At 52.1% G+C, this 16687-nt stretch overlaps 1 protein-coding gene across 1 annotated transcript in view; it reads left to right on the forward strand.

Moving 5' to 3' along the window:
• Positions 1-16687, forward strand: part of CTIF (cap binding complex dependent translation initiation factor) — a 152368-nt gene that overhangs the window by 126123 nt on the left and 9558 nt on the right. Inside the window, exon 11 of the mRNA XM_082497404.1 lies at positions 8230-8385. Within this exon, the coding sequence (XP_082353530.1) occupies positions 8230-8385 (156 nt within the window). The remainder of the gene's footprint in view (positions 1-8229; positions 8386-16687) is intronic.

Here is a 16687-nt window from a genome sequence, read left to right on the forward strand (position 1 = left end):
CCTGCGGGATTTGCAAGCAGGATCCATCCATCAGCCTCCATCGAGGTCTTATAAATCATCCCCCCACCCCCATCCCCAAGTTGGCACAGGGCGTGGGATGGGCATTTTGTCAGGCAGAGAAGTGGCCTCTGAGCAGATGCCGGGGATGGTGTTGGGGCTCAGGCTTTGCCCTGATGCAGCGAAGGGCTTGAAAACCACCCGTCAAACCGTTCCCACCGGTATAAAACAGCCCCTATACACTGGTTTGGGGGATTTCTTCAAACCAGCGTGGTTTTACGCTGAGCTCACTCTTTGGGCAACGTGGCCTGTGGGCTAGGAGATTTATTTTAATATATATCGGGGTGCAGTGGGGTTGCCAGCGCTGGATGCTGGGATGGGCAGGGGTCCGCTGTGCCTGAGCCCCTCTCTTCCTACCACCTCCACGTAGCAGGGAGGGGGTTGCTGGCCCGGGGACAGGACGCTCTTGGGGACATGGATGCTTTGCCCCCGTTTCAGGGAATAGCTGCCTGGGAGAGGACTCGCGGTGTCTCCCAACCTCCAAAGGTAACCCGAGGTTTTCCCGCGCACGCTCGCAAAGGCAAAGGGCACATCTCTGCCTCGGGGTTCCCGCAGCGCCGGGAACTTCAACGAATATAACGAGGATCTTCTGCAAAAAGCTCCGGAGGAGCGAACCTGCCCAGCGGGAGCTGCCTCCTCCGAGCATTGCAGCCATGGGGTGTCTGCAGGGCCGGGTGGGAACGGGCATCCCGGCTGCTCTGATGACATCCCAGCAAAGAAATTAATTTGTATTTCTCCGTGGTCCCTCGTCTCCCCGCCAGTCCCTCTCCGAGAGGTCAGCTTCTGGCTCTCAAAGGTATCAGTAGTTCCCTATGTCCGTGTGTCCTGCTGTTGGTCTGTGTCCCTCTGCTCGCTGTGAGATCTGGCTGGGGCAGGCGATGACATTGTGCTGTGTTCGTGGGATAACAGAGCTTTAAAGTGGTGATAAACTGCTGTTATCCAGCCGAGCTGACACCCTGGCACGTGTTTGGAAATCCGGGAAGGTGCTAGATAGGAAGGGCGGCAATAAAAATTAAGTAACAAGGAAGACAGCTCTGTGTCACCTGGATACTGCTGGAGGAGGTGCTGGCACGCGTCCTCTGGTGAAGCAACCGGAGCTCCCAGAGCATCCCGCTCCCTTTTCCAGAGTATTTCTCCTCTGTGCGTTATCCTACTTGAAAATTATTTAGAGAAATAGGTTTGCGATAATGTGGTATGAGCCTCAGTAAAGCAGTGGAGATGCGAACGTGTTGTGGTGGAAAGGAGATTTGGTCCAATTCAGCGGTAAGCTCTGCTGACCTGTGGGACACGGTGTCTTCCCGGGATGTGGCCACATCTCAATTCTGATGTTTCCCATCCATGAGAGAAAAGAAGGAGATAACAGGAGACCAGGGCATTTCTTCTGAGCTTCCTCTTCTCCTTACTCTACTTGATGCACTCAGATGCACTCAGATTAAAGAAGATTATTTCACCAGGAGAAAAGGGCGTCTGCTGTTTGTGGTGTGCAGACCATGCTACTTCACCCTCCTGGTCATCTCAGAGTTCCCGTTGAGACAGTGCTCCAAGATCTTTAGCAACTGCTAGGTTGACACCTTGGCTTTTCTGTTTGCACATCCATCCTTGTGTTCCCACCTGGGTGCTTTAAACCTCAGCTAAATCAATAATTAATTGCTTGCACCTCTGCAGCCTCTGAGGGCCTCAGGGGCATCGCTGGCTCAAGCCATGAGACGCCCACATTGGGTGGGTAATTGCTCTTGATCCCAGATTTGGAGCCAGCTGGAGAGGTCATGGCGAGACCAAGGGGCAGGAGGTTCAAGTGACCACCCGCTTGGTCATCTCAGGGTGTTTGGAGACACAGGAAGTACCCACAGCTCCTGTTTGCTCTGGTTGTCACTGCCTTGGTTGCCCAAACCTGAGGAATTTAAAATTCATGGATGTTCCTAATCCCGGGAGTTTGTTCAGCATCTCCTTTAGAAGAACCAGAAGTTTTCTCACCTTACTTTCCCCTTTCTGCCCAAATCCTTTTGAGAGGAATAACCACCATTTGTGTCTGTCCGATGGCTGCGGGATCTTTGGTGTGTTGTTCTTGTAAAATTAGTCAGTGGCTTTAATGCAAGTTATATATATCATCTGGTGGTCAACTGATGGGTGGTAGGTGCCCACTTAGGGGGTGGTCACAGTCCTGGTAACCTGGACCTTCACCATGCGATACATTTTGGAGACCTCTGTGATTACAAACGTTCACAGAGCTGTGGCCATCATGAAACCAGCTCCACGCTGAAGGCCACCTGTAGGATTTGCTGCTCTTCCCAAAGTGACCCCGAAAAGAAGCTGGTGCACGTTCACCGGGTGCAGATCCAGCTCGGAGGAAACGGCGTGATGAAAGTCTGTGGGAGTGAAACGCCTCCTGGCTGGGTGAAGCCGGGACCTTTGCGAGGCTGGGCACAGGGTGTCATCTGTAATTTCAAAGCTTTATCTGCTTTAAATGTCAATAGCTCCTTTGTTGGAGTAGTAATAATTGCCGTGATTTGCATGTCTCAGTCACAGGGCCCCCAAGCACTTTGCAGAGGAAGATGAGTAAATCGTTCTCGGTTGTCAACTGGGAAATCGGGGTGTAGAGGTGATGGGAGCCCACACAGAACTGGGAATAAATCTTAGTCTCCTGTGCTGCTGTTTCACAGTCCTGCGTGGAAGCTATTGGCTCAAAGCAGGTTTTCCGTTGTCATCTTACTCTGCTTTGTCTTATTGTCCCTGTGCTGGTAGGAGCATGGACAGGGATGGCGTGGTGGGATCTTGGTATGGTTCAGTCCTCGGGGAGTGTCAGCGGGATGCAGGCAGAGAGAGGCTGGGGGTGTTGCTGTGGGTGATTGGAGGAAGAGCAGAGTCCATGGAAGAGCTGATGGTCCCCCCTCGTGTCCCACCATCTCCGGTGGCTTAGCAAAGGAACTTGTGTAGTGGTGTCCATGTGGAGTGAGATGTTCCCCATGAAGCTGTGAGCTGTGGGTGGTAGCTGTGCTTCAGAGACGCTTGGTGAGACCCCGAACATCCATGGGCGGATGTGTTTGATTGTTCCCTGGTGCTTCCACAGGTTTCTCCAGCACCTCTTGAGCTTCTCTGAATGCCGATGCTATAAACTACTCATCTCGCTGGGTGGAACTCCCCAGAAAGCCAAGCTATGCCCCAGTGCCTCCTCCAAGCCAGGACCTAAACCCAAGTATTACTTAAATTATAAACAGGGAGTAATGCGTCAGTGTTAAATGTACAAAATGTCTTTTATTGGAGCCCTTTCTAGGAGGGTTTGGGGAGGGAGCAGGTGGAAGGTGCGCTCCTCCAGGAGAGCGACAAGACACGGACGCTCTCCCAGCCTCTACCCACCACCTCCTTCCTCCGACCCGTTTGATTTCCAAAGAGCCATTTAAGGTTCCAGCCTTTTGGAGCGCGTTGCCAGGAAGATCAAGTATTTAGCACAGCCTCTCGCAGCTTTTTATATAGCGCCTACCGCTGATGTCCAAGCGTTATAGATTTCTTTTCGCGCAGTATTTCTGACTCAGTATTTTCTGCCTCCTTGACAATGACCGACTAAACAGCAGACGAGGGGATAGCGGAGCTGCCAGAGGAAGAGCCCTGTGTTTACAGAGCAACAAGCCCAAATGTGTCTTTTCGGTTTTTTTATTTTTATTTATTTTTTTTCCATCAGAAGGTGGCGATGCTTAAATTAACCCTCATTTTTATCCCACGCTAAACTTTTGCCCTCTAACTGGCTGCTGATAGAGTCGCTCGGTCATGAGCTGGTGGGCCCAGATCTGGGGAAAAGTTATTTGGGACTTGTCTTACAAAAAAAAAACAAAAACAAAAAAACAACAAAAACAAAACGCGTGGCGAACTCCCAAGGGATGAATTTTGGGCTGCAGCTGTCTGGGCTGAAGCGAGGACTTAGATCCTATGGCAAAATGCTGCCTCTCGTTCCACTTGACTCCGCTGCCCACCAAAAATGGTAGAGGATGGATTTTCCTCCTCTAGTGGAGGCTCTTCCAGCTTGGTCCTGGTCTTGGAGACGTCTCATGTCTGGGCCAAGAAAGGATAGCGTTGCATGAGCTGTATCTACATGGAGATAAGGAGTGGGCTTTCACTTGGGTGCAAGAGTGAAGAGCCCCAAGGTAAAGGCATTTTCTATGCTCATTGCTCCAGGAGCTTCAGCCAAGCTTAGAAAGGGTCCAACGGGGGATGTCAGAGGGTGGGACGAGCCATGGCCCATCTCTATCATGCATGAACACAGGCCACCCCTGACCTACCCATCACACGTGGTGAGGTCCAACGTGATGAACATGCTCAGCCTTCAGGTTTATGCCCCAAACTTGTCCTGTATGAGACCTCTTGAGAGGTCCTCTTGGCATCCCCCCACTTGCCGCATGGTTTGCCAATGAACTCTTGGGCCAAACCGTGCAGAGAAGGGAGGTCAACCCTGCTACCTGGTATAAATATATATTTTATTTTCAACTATAGGCGCTGAAGGAAGGTCATCCAGTAAAGGCGCCCAGATTATCTACAGGCCAGGGCACCCCCAAATTAGTAATACAATTCATGTTTAAAAATACAGCCAAACTGATGAAAGATAATTTGCTTACTGCCCTGACATCACCACCCAAGCATGGGGCAAGCCAATCCACAGGTTATTTTTATATAACTCCGTGAGGCATTTCCAGAGCAAATAAAGTTCACTGGGCAGGGCAGTGACCCGGCCGTCTGGTTTCAGCGCTCTTCAGCCTCCTCAAGGTTTCTCATCGGTGGTGCGGAGGTCTGAGGGTCAGGGCATGGCTCCATCGGATGTGCCCCGGGCACGCGGGCCATGGGTTTTGTTCTCTACTGAGCTGCTCTTTGCTGCTGACCAGCTCTTCACCTCTCCCACGCTGCTGGTGTGGCTCATCCATTTTGGTTGCACACCCTTTGGAGAAGTGATTGAGTTGTTCTCCACGTTCTCCGTGCCCGGCGTGATGGGTCGCAGGTCCTGCTGGGAGCACGACTGACGTGAAGCCAGGTGAATCGCACCCGTAACTCCATTCACCAAATTACCTAGATGACAGCGGTGGTCTCCTTAAACACAGGCACCCCAAGGGAGGTGGGACACCTCTGCACAGGCGGCATTCGTGTTGGCTTCCCCGTTTGTGCGTGCCATGGTTCTGGTGAAACCTGCTGTCTGAAGGCCATATGTAAGGACAAAACCCCACGGGCCACCTTCCTTGTGCGTGCCATGACACTGGTGTAGCACCACCCTGTGGGGCCAAAGCAGATGGGTATCTGAGCATGCTTCAGGAGAGCTCTGGCACTGCAAGTCCAGCTACCATGGAGGTTCCGCTCCTGGCAAGCCCAGCTCTTGCCTGTAGGCAGGCATGGTCCAAAAACCATAATTCCCACCTTTGTCAAGGTGCTCTTCCCACTTTGTCAAAGGAATTGGTATCACTCCCCACTTCTGCAGAGCACATGAAAACAATCTCTTTTGCAAAATTTGGCCCAACCTGAGGCTGCAAATGGAGCAAAATTATTTCTGCTGAGGTATCACGTTCTGGGTGAAAACGTTCACGATGACCTCTGGATCCATCCCACGTTCCATGTTCCACTCCCATCCTTCATGGGGGTCCATCAAAGCCTGTACAAGCTTTTATGTGACTTGGGGCAGGGTTGGGAGAGGACCCCAGTCTCTTTTCTTTCACAAGGGTCTTCTTCATCTGCAAAGTTGGGGGCAGAGTGTTCATTGATGTCTCTGCTGGGTGGCATCACCCACCGGCTGCCATAGGATGAAAAAAAAGAGGGTGCTGGGTGGTGCCATCCCTCCCCGTCCAGCTCCCATCTCAGGCCTGATGAATTTGGTTTGGTGGTTGTTTTATGGAATTTTGTTGGTTGGTTGGTTGGTTTGATGGGTTTTCTTTTACAGAAAATATTTTTTTAAAAAGAAAATGTTGAAGAGTCAGTTTTCTCTCTTGAGAGGCTGCGGAGTGGGGCGGTATGTTTGAAGCGAGAACGGGAAGGAGGAGAGTTTCCTGCGGTGGTTTTTATTCTTTCCCAGTAATCTGGGACCGCAGAGCCCATGTGGTTATCCCACACATTTCCCAGTGTGCCCCAGGGATCCTGAAATATGGCCCCGCTCCTTGGGCATAGCAGTGTGGACCTTCCACAGGACAAGGGGGCTGCTTGTGGGTATCCAGGCCAGGAGGTGCAGGATAGCTCAGGGGCTGAAGCTGGGTGGGATGCTGCGTGAGATGCAGGAGACAGCTCATTCCCAGGGGATGGAGAGGTGACGGGGAATCAAAGAAGAGCTCCAGGTTTCAAAGGGTGCTTTTTGTCCCAGAGTAGAGGTGGCCAGTGGGTGACCTTATGGGTGGGTGAGGCTGGAGGTCCCCATCAGTGCAGATGAGGGACACAGGATGTTCTCACTTGTTTTTTTTAATTTCTCAATAGTCAGGAGGTCATTTCTCTTTGACTTTTTTTTTTATTATTATTATTATTATTATTATTATTAAAATTCAAGTGAAAACTCCAGAATGAGTAATTTGGTAACTCTGGAGTGATAACCTGAGCTGGCAAATAACTCTCTCCTCCATCACCACCCTGGGACCGGCTGGATAACAAAAGGACAAACTCTGCGAACTCCCCCAGAGAGTCTGAAAAGACCCAACAGGATCCGGCTACAGGTTGACTTCAGAGTCGCAGACACAGTTGGGCAATTGCCTTATAGAAATGGGTGTAGAGAGGAATTAGTCATCGCTGTTTGGTTAATAAGTGCTTCAGTTATTTTACAAGTCTTCTTCCTGCATATGCAAATATATTAATTTTTTTTTTTTCCCTTTTGTAATGAAACGTATAAATAGCTCCTGTCTCGGATCTTCTATGCATATGGTTGTGTCATGAAAAGAATCGTCGCACTTTTGCCTGGCTCGCTTTCGCAGCTGCTTTACGTACCTTTGTTTCAAAAGAAAGATCTCTCGTGTTTTGTCCGGCTCGTGAGAGCCGACTTTGGTGTGGTGGCTTTTATATCTCCCTGACTTTGCGGAGCGCAGCTGCAGGTCGGAGCATTCGCAGCAGCGAAGCCCTTTGTCTCAGGCAAGTGGGAATAAGCTGAGATGATAAAGATAGAAGGGAATTTCTTTAGTTGCGGGATTTCAACTGTTGTGCAACCCGCGCTGGGAACGCACGGTGTTGAGGACGAACTCGTCCTGTTCTTTAATTTTCCCCTACTTAGTATCTACTAATTTTTAATACCGAGGAAAGGGCACTATGGAGACAGACGAGCAAAGGCCAGTGGGACATCTTGCAAGAAGCTCTGCAGCGTCGCTGAGAGCCCGGGGAAACCCTCTTGTGCCATCCTCTAGAAAGGTTTTTATTTGCTCTTCTGTGTTGCCCCTTGCTCTTTGCCACATGCTTCCAACACACACATCCCTTTTCATATCCTGCCTTCGGGCAACCCCCCTTTTTTCTCCCCAGCTGGAGGACTGATGGGAAGGCAACTGTCTCCCTGCACGCTTCCTCTTGATGTTGCTCCATAAATCACGTCATTCGGATAATCCTTGGTCATGGCAACCATCAGCTCAGGAGCAGGGTGACCTTTTAATGCCAAGCCCGGGCTGCCCTGATCTTCTTCTGGTCGGGCAGGGAGCCAGTCTCTGCTGTAATTTCGTGAGACCCCGGGGAACAGCCAGGCCATTAGGATGCCACTGGCCAGGTCTGCTGAAGATACTGCAGTGAACGGGCTGGGCAGGTCCACCTGGACCACCAAGTCCAGCATGGCCACCGGCATTCATAGTGTTTCATTTAACCTCTCTGTTGCTGCTTTTATTCGAGCTTGATTGTCGTGCATATGAAAAAGAGTTCCTCTGTCTGTCCGAGGGAGAGGGCAGGGCACGGGGGACGCTGTCTCTAGCGCAAGCCGTGACAGTTATTGCAGGGGTTGGTGATGTTTCTACAGTACCTGCTTTCTGGTGGCTTTGCTGTGTTGAAATTCCAGCCTCTCCGCGTGCGTTGAGTAATCTCCCCGCTGTTACTAAAGAGTCAGTCTGTCTGTCTTCCTCCCCCTTCCCCCCTCTCCCCCCCCCCCCCCCCCGCGTTTCAATTTCCTCCTAATTCTCTCTCTAGACAGCCGTTGCCTCTCCCATGGTGATGCGGTTTTGCTGATGCAGCCTGTTGTCTCTGTCCCTCTTGCAGAAGGATTTCACCATGCGGGAGGAGTTGCAGCAGCGGGACGTGGAGCGCTGGCTGGGATTCATCACCTTTCTCTGCGAAGTCTTCGGTACCATGAGGAGCAGCACCGGAGAGCCCTTCCGAGTCCTTGTCTGCCCCATTTATACCTGCCTCAGGGAGGTAAATACCTTCAGAGTTTGTCCTTCTCCACCGGCTGGCCAAGCCGTTGCGTTGCAGTGCTGAGGTGCCCATGATTTGTAGATGTTTGCTTTATGATTCCTTGAGGTTTGTTTTGCCAACGTCAACACTTCTCACCCCAAAAGTACCTACGTCTGCAGGGGTGCTTGGCTTTTCCTGCATATTGGGTTTCTGCGACTTAAAAGCACGTGCTCCGAGCAAGACCCCTTTGTCCAAGGGTTTGCAAAGCCCAACGCTTGGGTTTGCAAACCCAACCGTTGGGCTTGCAAACCCAACCGTTGGGCTTGCAAAGCCAACGTTTGAGTTTGCAAATCCCAATGTTGCAGAAATCCCCACCGAAAGGGCTTAAAAAAGCTTCTTCAAAGCAGCCAAAGCCATCTGAATAGATGAGACAGACTGAGGGGAGAAAAGAGGGAGAGAGGTGAGGTCCTCTATCTCCTTCCTCCCCACCTAGTGCAGCAGAAACCCAGCCCTGCCAGCAGGGTTGGGGACATTTCAGAACCTGAGCTCCTCAGGGTTCAGGGTGGTGGCGGAAACCTCAGTGAGGACAAACAGAAAAGGCAACTCAAGTGTTGATGTTCAACAGAGCGGGAGAGGGCTTTCCCCCATCCAGTTTTAAAGATGGTTTTGTCTCCTGCTGTTGTCTGTAGAAGACTTTCTCAGAAAAAAAAAAAAAAAAACCAAACCACGCTTCGTTGCCCAGGGTTGGAGCTGTGAATCTCAAATTGTCAGTAGCGCTTCTGTCGGGCCATAAATAACTCGCTGTAAAAAGAAGTTCTCTGCTAGACCTTGGGCAAGGGAAGGATAAAGAAACTGCCGGTGCTGATTTTTTTTACACGCATGGGAAGTCTTCTCTGAATGCAAACACATCATAAACATTTTGTCTTCGCAGTAAGGTTGTGGGTAGGGTTCACAGACGGTGACTGTAGCGGTGAGAAAGAGTCCGGGCATCGTGATGATGCACACGTATCCAGAGGAGGAGGTGGGAGAGGGATGCTAAGAATAGCCTAACTTCCCCAAAATCTCTACCCACAGCGGTATGTGTCACCTTATGGGGAAGATCTTGGCGTCTAGCAAAGTCCCCGTTCCCCTCCGCTTCCCATCACATTCGTGACACAACCCAGCCCTGATTCTGCCAGGATTTTTCCCTGCCCCCTCCTGTCTACCCTCGCCGTGCCGTCACAGTCCCTCTTGTCGCCCTGCGGGTGCGTGGGGACACGGTGGCAATCTAGAGGTGCGAGGAAGGACATGAATTTCACGTCTCAGGGATATTTTTCGCTACGAGGCAGCTCCATAAAAAGCCTTTACTAATTATATCGAGACGTCATGCATAAATTTGCTTCTTAAAAATACATCTTTCTGTTCCTTAGCGGGACAGCTCTGTCCCCATGGTGTCGTTTGTCAGAGAAGAAGACTCTTAGCTTAGCTGACGTGGGTGAGCCTGAGTCTTCCACCTCTCCTGCCCCAAAATGGTTGATCTGTGACTGCTCACTCCGCAGGGTTGTGACCTTGACCCATATTGTTCCTCTTCTGTGGCTCTGGGATGGGTTTTCATCTTGGTGACATTTTTTGCCGCTGTCAGCTAATCCTGAGACATGGGGCCAACCCAGGAGAACAGGACCACCAATTTATCAGCAGCGATAGGTGCCAAGCTCCGAGACGGTTGGCAGAGCCAAAGCCAGGCTGTAGATGCAGCCGAGGAGATGGTGGTGAGCTCTTCCAGCCGCACCTAGGAGGGGACAAGGACATTTGCCCAGGCTGGCCCTGCTGGGTGCTCCGTGAGATGGTGGAAACTCCCTAATCGTGCAGAGTGCTCATCCCTTGGTGAGCTTCATAAAGCACGTGGGCTGGTGGCCCAGATCAGGAGGAGGTGTCACCACGGCCTGTAAGGTTTGGGACCTCCACTTGCCTCGGGACAGGTTCACAAGGTGTATTAGCGGTCATCGTGGGGTTTTTCCCCTTCCTGCCGGTCAGCGCCTACGTCCCCGGGTACAATCTCAGCCCCTCGCTCCTAATTCCTTCCCCCTTGGGCATCCCCCAGTAAAGCCCTTCCGTGCCGCCCACAATCATGCTTACCTCCCTCTGCCTCCATCCACCCGTCCTTTGAGGATAAATCATTGCCAGAGGCGAGTTACCGTCTCTCTGCCTGTCCTTTCAGCTCCTCTTGCTTTTTAGTTTCCTTTTGTCTTTTTTTTTTTTTTTTCCCTTTTCCTTTATAGCTTTGGCAAACTCAGCCGAAGGTCAGCGAGGCAGTGAGCAAGAGGAAGGGGAAAGTTGCCTGACGGCTGAGGCAGGAACGTTTCTTCCCTTCCCCCTGCAAAGCTTCCTCTCTCCAGCTCCTTTCCTTCCCCCCCCCCACCGAGTAAAAGCTTATTTACGCCATCATTAATTGGAGAGCTGGGCTGGGGGGGGGGGAAGGAAGCAAGGATGGCAGCGAGGACATCGGCGCTGGGTGGTCCGGTGAGGAGGAGCTGAGGACGTGGCCGGGGCATCGGGTGGCGACGCCGGTGTTATTTATTGAGCGGTGTGGATGGGTTGGTTTTGTGGGCTGGGGGGGGGGGGAGGGGAGGGGGAAATTCAGAAGGGAAGTTCAGTTCAGGCGAGGCGGGAGTGATAAATGCTGGGGTTTGCTGGTTAATCGAACCAGCGTTCATCGCCGTCCTCGGGGAAGCGGGCAGACCGCTGCGTTTCGATGTCAGCCGCGGGAACGGGTGTTTAATCACAGCAAAGGAAATTTGGGTCAGAGCCGCTGCCTCGCCCGGGCACCGTTTCGGGAGCCAAAGGAGTGGCTGTGCCTCTTGGCACAAACATGGTCCACGCCGAGCCCCCGTCCCGGGGAGCTCTGCCGCATCCTTCTCTGCGCCCATCGCCTGAGCTGCCTTCTGGAAAACAGGGTTGGGGGAGAAGGAAGCGTCTACCACCGTGTCTGACATGGTGACTGCCTCTCCTGGGAGCTGGATCCCCAAAGACTCAACAAGTTTCATTTTCAGAACCATTCTGAGGGTTTGGGCTGAGATTTGTGCAGGCGGAGAGTGTCTTCACAACAAGGTCTGATAGGGTCAATGTTGGGATTTTAGGCAAAGAGGTGGTTTGCCGAGAGAAGTGAAAGGTGGATCGAGCTCTCGTTAAAATGGTTTGACGGAGCACGGTGAATTTGGGTGGTCCTTTATCTCAAAACATGTTTTTCTGCTTGGAATGGTGCGTAGTTTTAATTTGGAGAAGGGAAACGGGATGCCCAAGCCCAGCCCAAAAATTGGCATTGAAGATGGTTGGGGGTAAGGAGGGATTTTTACGGTGAGCAGAGGAGAACCCCTTTGCAGATGAGAACCAGAGGGCTATTGCAGCCATCAAATCTGGGGAGCTTGGGAAAAGAATAACAAAGCCGAGAAGTTCAATAGAAATAAAAGAAAGAACTTTCCTCCTATTCTTCCCTTGAAGCTTTGGGGAATCGAGGGCAAGCTGGAAGAGGGCATTGTTCCCGGGGAAAGGCTTTCCCTGGGGACGGTTGTGCTGCAGGCAGGGCACTGCGGGCTTGGTCCTTGCCTCCTTCCAGCCCTGGCTGTCCTCACATTGGACCAGTGGTGGCATCTTCCAGGACCACGTTCTTCCACGAGTCTTTTATCTGGCTCAATGAAAACACTTTTAGCAGTTTTAGGAAGTTCTCCTGGCTCCCACGCTTGATGGTCTAAGCAAGAGAGATGTCCCGCTGTCTTCTCCCAGCCCTACAGCCCATGTGCTCTCAACTCCGACCTCACTTTACTTCGCGAAACCACGCCAAATTTGTCACTGTACATCTCCTTCTGCCCCTCCAGGATGGTGAGGAGGGAACGTGCTGACATCCTTACTGCCCCAAAGCCTCTGCCCCATGCCCAAATGCTGAGGACCACGTTCAGCCCCACTCCCAACAATACTTGTTGGGACGTTGCACGTCCCTCAAAACCAGCTAAAACCAGGAGAACAACCAAGGGACTTCAGTTCTTGCAGCCTGGATGTATTTCTTCTTTTCTGTGGCCTTCGGCAGAGTCAGCAAAATGTAGAAAATGGGTTGGGTCCAGGGACCAGCAAATGTCCATTGAAGCATCAGTGGAGCAGGAGCACTCCAGAGCTCTGTGCCTGGTGCAACAAGCGCCCCGTGGCTACTGAAGACATTGAGATAATAAATAATATTATTTGCCATCTATTGTTCACTGATTATCACCACTTCTGCCTTTCCTAGCTCTTTCCTAAGCATGGTTGGAGCTGGCTGTTCTTCATCCAGCTCTGCGCTGCCCATGGCTGCGGGTGTATGTCAACGGGGTTGGCGTGGGCCAGTCCAACTCACTGCCCTCCCAGCTTCATCCCCTGGTGCTGCTGGGGAGGAGAAGCGCTAGGACTGGGTCCTGAGGGACCTGGCCCGGCTCTTGGTGGTGGCTGAGGTCTGCAGGGAAGGAAGGATCGTAGCCAGCTTGGAGCCACGGTCATGATCTGCAGAAGCCAGGACAGATGAGTGGTGGCGGGAGGTTTGGCTCCTCTTGTGGCTCCATCTCATCCTCAGCGGATGTTGCTGGGACACCGACCCAGGAGGTGCCTCTGGGCCTGGGAGCTGCCACCTTCCTGTCAGCCCTCCGCCAGGAGGAGCCGCTTCCAGCCAAGGTGGTTGGTGTCGGGTGCTGCTTTGGATGCATTTGTTTATTTTTATGACGCCATCCAGCAGTCAGACCTGGCTTTACAGCCGGGTAACCTGAGCACTTGCCTACGGCAGCAGAGCGAGGAGGTGGAAAAACTGGCTTGCGGGACCTAAAGCTCGAGAAGATGCCAGGTGGCGATGTCACTGTGGTCCCCTCAAGGTACCTTGCCAATTGAGGTCCCACAAGGGCAAGCAACACAGGATGTCCCACCTTTTACCCATGCCCCTGTGCCTCTTCTCCTGCGCAGGGCTTGTTTCTTGTTGAATGTTTCAGGTTCCTCTTGACTCCTTCCTCCAGCCCGCTGAGGTCCCTCTGGATGGCAGCTCCTCAAGCACACTGAGTGGTCCCCCCAACTTGCTGTCATCTACGAATTTCACAAGAGCGTGCTCCTCACCTTCTCCAGGTCATGGATAAGGATGCTAAACAGGGCAGGTCCTGGGATAGCTGCCTCAGTACTCCTCATCACTGGCCTCCAGGCAGAGTTGGGTTGTAACCCAATAGCTACAACCCTCTGAACCCAACCATTCAACCAGGTTTTTTAGCCATCTGGTTGTCCGCCCATGATGTCCTACCTTGGATCCAAGGGGATTGGATTCCGGGGGTGGCAGGGAGCAGCCTTGCTGTGGCACAGTCCCACTCTCAGCGCCCGCGGGTGCGTCAGACAGGGATGTTGGCGCAGGTTCAGAGCAAACCCCGGGAAGCAGCTCATCCCAGAGAGACTAATTAAACTGCAGAACTCCTTCTTGCAGGAGGCTGTGGACCAATTCACAGAGGTCCCTCCAGCTCGAGGGGTTTATTGCTGCTGGGGTGGGTACACTGGGGGTATCACCCTGAGCATCACCACCATAAGGTAGATGTGGGCATTGACCTGACCCAAGACAGATGCTTTTATGGTCTTATTACCATCCCTGAGGAACGACGGCAACACTCAGGAACAGTGAATCAGCCGCGCAGAGGCAGCGGGGAGCCGACCCGGCAGGCTGGCAGCAGGCGGGACAGTTGCTCCTCGGCAGGATTTGTCTCCTACCTCCAGTCTGGTTGGCAGAGACGGTCCCATTTCAGCATCGTTTGAAAAAACTTGGCGCTCTCCCATCGCTTCCCTGCCTTGGTAGGCGCTGCTAACTGAAAGCCTCGGGGTGGTGGTGCAGGGAGGATAAATACTCCCCGTCTAATTGCCTTTCCCCCACGTCTGAGTCTGCGGTGCAGCATGTAGACGGGTATCCACTCCCCTCCCTTCTCTTAGTGCCTGTTATCTCCTGGGGCCATGCTGTGTAATTTAGCAAAATATTCTAACACGGTAATTAACGTCTGAACTTCAAGAGGGCACTGCCTTTTCACTGTCTCCTTCGGAGGAAGAGAGAGGAAAACCTTCCCGGCTGCAGTCAGATGAGCGAGGAGGGTGGTGCTGTTTGGAAAAGAAAATTGTATCTTTTAACGTGTTGGGTTGGTTGTTCTGTTGGTGTTTTTTTTTTTTAATCACTCTCGCTTTTAAAAAGCAGCAGCCTTTTGAGTCAAAAAAGGGTCTTTGACAGTATAATGAGATGCTAGGATTTTTAAGATTGTGCTCCTAGTCGGAGAATGAGACAGGATTTTTCCTCTATCGAATGAGCAAAGGCACCGACAGGGCAGGACCCTGACCCCTCTGCCGCCCTTCCACCCAGGTCGCTCCATGAGGCCAAGTCTGACCGGAGAAAATAAGTCCTCTGTGGGGACTTATTTCCTCATAAAAGTCCCCTTCTGGTCCCCCCATCTGGTTCTGCAAAAAGCAGTGGTTTGGTCTCCCATCCATCGGGACTGGGACGAACTGGGAAGTGGTTTGTAGGGGAAAAGGATGGAGGAGGGATGAGGGATGCAGGCACGGGAGGGAAAGGATGCCAGGGAGAAAGTGGACACCGGGTGTCAAGGACACGGGAGAAAGAAGGAGAAATGGGGAGAGCAGACAAGTGGGGAAATGTCATGGGAATCCGGAAAAGGAGGACTTAAGACCTGGAAGAACTGGGAGAAAAGTCTGGGATTTGGAGCGAGGAGGGTACCCTGATGCGTGGGGTGATGTGGACCTTCAGAGCCATGGCAGGAGGTGGCGTGCGGGTGCAGAGGTCTGCAAAGGGGAGGGACAGGCACGTGGCTGTCTGTAGGACCAAGCTCCCGGCAGGGATGGATGTCCCCACGCCTGCCACGCAATAAATAAATAAATAACCATGCAAAAAGCTCCTGCGCACACAGACTCGCCATAGCTGCACTGGCAAAAATCCCTCCTGTGAATGCAGCTTGCAGGGACAAAAAAAAAAAAAAAAAGAAAATTCTCTGTAATCGGTGTCGTTTCGGTGAAAGGACAGAGTTAAGGTGAAGGAGATGGGGTGGGTGCGGATGAGGACAGACCAAAACCGAGGTGGGCAGCACGACGCCTTTGAGGCCAGCTACTCCGTTGATTATTCCGTGTGCAGGAACATAGATTCTTGGAAAGCTACGCAATCCGTTTAGTCCCAGCCTGAAAACCGTAATGGTATATTTTAAATAGGGGAGGGGAAATGCCACCCTTGTTTCTCCGAGACCCACGGAGGAGGCAGAGGAAGCAATTAGGGCAGATAAAGAAATGAAGCTAGATACCATCTCACAGGATGGTCCCTCCTCCTCGCGTGGTTTTGTTTTTCTCCTTTGCCCTCCGTAGCAGGCATTGTTAGTTCCCAAAAAACCCTTTCAATGGGATGTAAACACTACTATTTGCGTCTGCCGCCGTGCGCTCGCTCTCTCCACAGAGCCAGGAAAGCGGAGAGCGTCCGGGCGAGCCAGGGTGGAGCCCGTTGCAATCAAGTGCGATGGTCTCGCTGCTGTTTCTTTCCATGTTTTGTGTTTCCCCGGGACCCTTGGGATGAGATCACATCCTCCTCTCCCAGGGTTATTATGTCTTCAGTTCGGCAGGATGAAGCCGGCCGTCTGGGTGGCTCGGTCTCCCTGTGCGCGCAGACTGGGTGGCTCTATCCCTTCTATCTCGCCCACCTTTGGGTCCTGAAGGTCCACCTCCAGCCAGGGGATGCGTAACCACCAGGCTACTGTTGGATTGCAGTGTCTGGGTTGACGAGTGACCAGATTTTCTTCATCATTGCCTCCAGTAATTGCCTCTTAATGGTTTCCATCTTCGCAGGAATCCCTTCTGCTGTTCCAGATCTGGGGAGAGAGAGTCATGTTTCATGGTTTCCCTTGTCTACAGTGGAAAGGAGTAGGAGGAGTTTCCCACGACTGGGCACAGGATTTTGTTCCTCTGGCCTTAATTCAATTTGCTGTTAAGTATCTCTGAGTTCCTCAGGAGCCTGACAAGGAGAATAACCAACATTTTGGTTTACTCGATGCAATAAACAAACTAATCTCTTCTTACCATCCTCCCAGGGAGTCCTGGTTGAACAGAAGGAGAACAGAAGTCTCGTCCTCGGCTGAGAGCACCACATCGCTGTAAAAGGAGTAGGTGCCACCAAACAAACTCCTCCAAGTTGTCCAAAATAGATTAGGGAAGGTGCCTCCTATGGATGCAGCTGTGCTGACGAGAGCAGCTCCAGCCTGGAGCTCTTTTCCCCCCGTGCCACCTCCTCTGGACAACTGCTTGTGGAGCTGACAGTGACCCA

This window comes from Vanellus vanellus (genome assembly GCF_965231255.1).
Source record: "Vanellus vanellus genome assembly, chromosome: Z".
Classification (NCBI taxonomy): Eukaryota; Metazoa; Chordata; class Aves; order Charadriiformes; family Charadriidae; genus Vanellus; species Vanellus vanellus.